The sequence below is a fragment of the Rattus norvegicus genome, chromosome 8 (genome assembly GCF_021556685.1).
Source record: "Rattus norvegicus strain SHRSP/BbbUtx chromosome 8, alternate assembly SHRSP_T2T, whole genome shotgun sequence".
Taxonomy (NCBI): domain Eukaryota; kingdom Metazoa; phylum Chordata; class Mammalia; order Rodentia; family Muridae; genus Rattus; species Rattus norvegicus.
The window spans coordinates 41,721,658-41,726,342 of NC_141541.1; the positions used below are offsets into that span (position 1 = coordinate 41,721,658).

At 39.0% G+C, this 4,685-nt stretch overlaps 1 protein-coding gene across 1 annotated transcript; it reads right to left on the reverse strand.

The window, feature by feature from the left end:
* Positions 1–236: 236 nt before the first annotated feature.
* Rup2l1 (urinary protein 2 like 1) lies at positions 237–3,908 on the reverse strand. Its single transcript, XM_087564025.1, has 4 exons — positions 3,722–3,908; positions 2,783–2,899; positions 2,168–2,321; positions 237–402 (listed from the first exon to the last, which is right to left on the reverse strand). The coding sequence occupies exons 1-3, from the start codon at positions 3,780–3,782 to the stop codon at positions 2,194–2,196; spliced, it is 306 nt and encodes a 101-aa protein (XP_087420151.1). The 5' UTR covers positions 3,783–3,908; the 3' UTR covers positions 237–402; positions 2,168–2,193.
* Between the last annotated feature and the right edge of the window lie 777 nt (positions 3,909–4,685).

Below are 4,685 nucleotides of genomic sequence, written 5' to 3' on the forward strand. Positions count from 1 at the left end.
ATATGTAGCAGAAGACTTATCCTCTTGCCTGGCCTCAGTGTAAGGGGATGTACCTAATCATGTAGAGACTTGATGTCCCAGAGTAAGGGTTGCCATGAATTGGGGGAACATTTTCTCTGAAGTACAGAAGAGGGTGGATAAGGTGAAGAAACCTGAAGGGGGTACAAGGAGGAATGGCAACAGTTTGGATGTAAATAAATAAATTAAGTTCAAAAAATAATTTAAACAGCATATAGTTCAAATTAAAATATGTAAGGCTTTCAATTTATTACAGATCACCCAAGAACATATGATATACATGTAGTCAGAAAACACGATGTAGAAATCATAGTGAGTTGTCCAGACATGGTCAGTAGATTATTCTTTCTGGCATGCTCCAGTGTCAAGACTCAATAAAGAGCACTGAAAAAAGAGCGTTAAAATGATGTCACTGTTTGTAAATATATGACTTTAAAATTTATAATAAATAAAAAGTTATTATGACCTACTCAAAAATTTAGAAGGCATCAAATGTATACTGTATACGAAATAGAGTAAGCAAGCTAAGTTGCTATAAAATTATAAAAACTGATACTGTCTTTTACCCCGCTCTAGATCCTACACCACAGTGCCCCAAGATATTTGGTAGATATCCTCATCTCAGTCAGCAAAGCCTCTAACCTGATTTGCTCTATCACATATGACAATGCTGATGACTTCTCTCTGAGACTCGTAACAATCTCTCTACTCATTTAGTTTCCAAGGCAGGTTGCCACCATGCCCAAAATATATATCCCAATTCCATGGCAGCCTAGTGTCACCAGCCACCACATACGCTCTTGAAGTTAAATCACCACATGAAAGAACACACAACACCATAACCTCTAACGAAATTGATAAGATTGAAAACATTGCCCACCTAGACATAAAAAGCCCTGTATACATCCATCCCTTAAGTATATTCCTAACACCCTGTAAATATGCAGAGAGGAATCTCAACATCAGCCTCCATGTTCTCTCTGCTGCTTCTTCTCATGCCTCACACCAGTCTCCTCCTCTCTATGAAACTTTTCTGCCATTCATCTTTCCTTCTAGTCCAATGATGTACTTTGTTCTATCTTGTATGTGCCTTCACCTGTATGACATATTACAAAGCAATGTCTTGGCAGAGTGGAATGGGATTCCTAGAAATTGTTTACAGTATTGTCTGCACTGTTTAGGTTGGCCAAAAATGTAAACATACAGGTACAAATATAAAAGTAAAAAATTCGAAATAGAACTTCAAAATCTATGGAATTAGTAGGAGTAAAGCTAAAAATTAGAAATTTCTTGAAGAATAAAGAAGCACATGACCATGTGACCACACTGGGGAAATGAACACTGGAAAAGAAGCACTCTCAGCCTGTGGTATCTGACTCTAGTCAGTACATGAAACTGAGAATGTCTGATCTATCACATTAAAATCTGTCTGTGTCTGTGAGATCGTTTCCAGAGATGCGGTAGGTATCTCTGACCTAATAATGCATTTGAAATTTGAATAGATTATTGATAGATATATATCTTACTTCGTGGAAATAAGCCACTTAGTGTCAACCCATAGTGGTTGAAACTTGTCCTGTTCCCTTCCTATTTTACCCTGCTTCCGGAAAGCCAAGAGTTGAACATCTCTGTTCCAATATAGCCTAACATAATAAGGTAAAACTATCTCAAATAATGACCTTAATAAATTCTTTCTCTCAAACAGCAGTTTGTTAGAGCCACAGGAATCAAAAACTTCCTAATATATCCTCCTCAGTGTATGGATTAGATTGATGAAAGGGAAGTTATAGTTATCTGGCCACCCTGTCAGATACAGAATCTTCATAGAAGACTGGTCTCAGGACTGGACTCTCTGTTTCAATACTTTTCAAAAATCAGTGCTCAGTGCCCAGTGCTGCGTTCAACAGACAGAAAGTGTTTGTTAAATCAGTGCAGAGAGTGTAGAAGAAGCAACTTGTGCCATTTATCTATTTTGTTGGAGGGACAGAGGGGAAAATGGAAGGAAACCATGATGTGAGAATGAGGGAGTGCCAGGGCTGGTGGGAAGCAGAGAACATCACTCCAGTCTGTTGAACTTTTGAAACATCAGCAATTCATGCTGACCAGGGCTATGAGGTTACAAGAGCACAGGGAAGGAGTAGGGACTCACCTAAAATCCTTCCATACAATTAAGTATCAGCGATGTACCATATTGCAGAAAGGGGTGGCTGAGAAACAGTTTGTTGATACTATAAGACTTCCATGCTCAACAGTCGTAGCGTTGCACTCAGCACAGCTCTGGTTTCCATATACAAATTTTCCATCTGTAGAAAAATGTCAAGAGGCAGAATGTGAATATCAGTGGAAAGAGTTGATGAGTCATTGAAAAGTCAGATGGAAAGTACAATAAAAATACAACCATAACTGAAGTGGGCTCACTGGGACACGATGCCTCAACCATTAATCTAACCCACTGGTGGGACTTCATTTCCAAGAGTGCTGAATGGAATTTTAAAATCCAATTCCTATCATACTAGACTATATTCACCCTGAATTTGCCTAAGGATCACCTAGACATCTTTCATAACATTTTTTCATCATTTATTTGTTGGTCTGACTATCAGTCAGTGGGAGCCATTAAGAGAAGGAAAAGAACTTTTCCCTCACACTTTTACTGGCAAAGACATCTTCCTTCAGTTTCTGCATTTGCCATCTGCATCGTGGAGATGGGTTCAACGCTGTAGGGCAAGCAAGATTGCGTTCAGAGCTCCCAGAGCTTACATACCTCGAGTGGTTATTATAACAAAGGCACAAACCTCACCAGGATAAGTCTGACATTTATATCTTCCAAACTGACAAAGTCCTGTAGAATCGAAGCTTTCACATCTGAAGCACTGCAAAGCTGAAAAGGCAAAAGCCAATGTAAGGGTCTCATTCAGGCTCCAAACTCAAGCACCAATTGGAGCTGAGTTTGTGGCTCTGGTAAATAAATAAGCAGTAGCCAGTAAAAGAGCTGGCTGTATGCTGAGATAACACATTCATGAAGGTTCATGACCTCAGGAATCTACAAAAAAAAGTTGGAAAATCAATGCAACCTCATACCATGAGAATAGACCAAGTTATCAGAATGAAAAATAGGAGTTCTGATGTGGGGTCCCTAAAGTACCACACAGCATTATGATTCTAGTGCATCTAAGAGAGAGAGAGAGATGGCAGAAAGGGACAAGAGTCTGACATTATCAGACAGTATTGTATTCAGTGCACAAACAACAAAGGGAAGCATCTCTGATACAGGAAATCCTCACAGGAGTCCATTTTTAAAGTTAGTATTCTATCATACTGGATTGGATGAATCAATATTTTTACTGTTTTCATCCTGGTAATGAATTTCCTTTCCCACTTACAATCCAAATATAAGCCAATGTGCATGTAAACTTGAGGAACTGAACATGCTTAAGCACTCCAGAGAACAGACATGAAGAGAGGTGGAAAGGAGAAAGAGAGAGGGATGGTGACATGGAGCATGAGAAATTATGAAGAGGAGCAAAGGAAAGCATCTTTGAGTGCGAACAGATGAAGCAAGGGGAAGAAGTGGATATAGATATCAGAATGAAGCAGGGTCAGTTCTAATGTTATCCTATTTCATGCTAATCACATCCCCTAAACTGTAGAATCAGTGTGTCTGCCTAACAGTGGCAACCACTACCATCTGCCAGTACCTTACCTAGCAGGGAGCTCATGAGCAAAGACAGGCCCAGTGGGAGCAGCAAGATATGCTTTCCCATTGCAGTGAGATTGATCTTCAAACCAGAAATCAGCAGAGAAGAAGACAGAGTACACAGGACCAATATCAGGAAGGCAGGATAATATTGTAACCTAGGTTAGCAAGAGCAGCCAATGGGATACCAGGAAATGGACTGAGCATACAGTCAGAGGGGAGCACAGATTTTTATTAACTTTGTGATGCTAAAATTATCATCTGTAAATCTTCCATTTAGGGAAAACTTAAATTCAAGGAAAACTGTGTCAGAGTTAATATTCCCCTTCGTGGTTCCAGGTCTTTTTCAGGAATCTGCAGTGCAACCAACTGGCCAGAAGGAAAATTGTCTTCAGGTACTTTTTTTGTGCCTGATACTCCCAGTATCCAAGAAACTCTGCTATCCCCATTTAGAATACTAAACTGAAATATTGTATACCCCTTTTATTAGCAACAACCAAAACAACAACCCAAAACCCCAAAATTGATAATCAGTATCTCTTTCGGTGTTAAATCAATGCATCTAGGAAATCAAAGTTTTAGCTCTTACTGCACTTTCCACAAAAACTTTCAAATAGGTACTCATGGCTCTGAGATTCACTCGTGTGATCTGATGGCCAATACATTTGAAGCCTGATACTCTGAATTTCCACGCAGAAGAAAACTACTTATTTCAACCTGATACATCAAACTTTTCAAATTCTGTGTTCATGGAAAATGGATATATGCCTACATATAATTTTCATAGTTCAATAAAAGAGTTGTAAAATAGCAGATTTATGTTTGTCTTCCAGAGACATTTTTCTATGAAAGGTTATGAAAAAAGGAAAATTAAAGATATTTGGGGAAAGTGTGAGAAAGAAAACAGCCCTTCATTGAGGGTCTGGTTTTCCTTTTCTGGTGAAGAGTCACCAGCTTCAGGAAGCATGGG

Bases quoted from the DNA above. Each gene is read 5' to 3' on its own strand.
- Rup2l1 (XM_087564025.1), bottom strand. From the start codon at position 3,782: ATGGGAAAGCATATCTTGCTGCTCCCACTGGGCCTGTCTTTGCTCATG. The intron at 2,900-3,721 runs GTAAGGTACTGG...TTGCCTTTTCAG, and splicing joins GCTCATGAGCTCCCTGCTAG to CTTTGCAGTGCTTCAGATGT. The intron at 2,322-2,782 runs GTATGTAAGCTC...ATTTTTCTACAG, and splicing joins TGTTATAATAACCACTCGAG to ATGGAAAATTTGTATATGGA.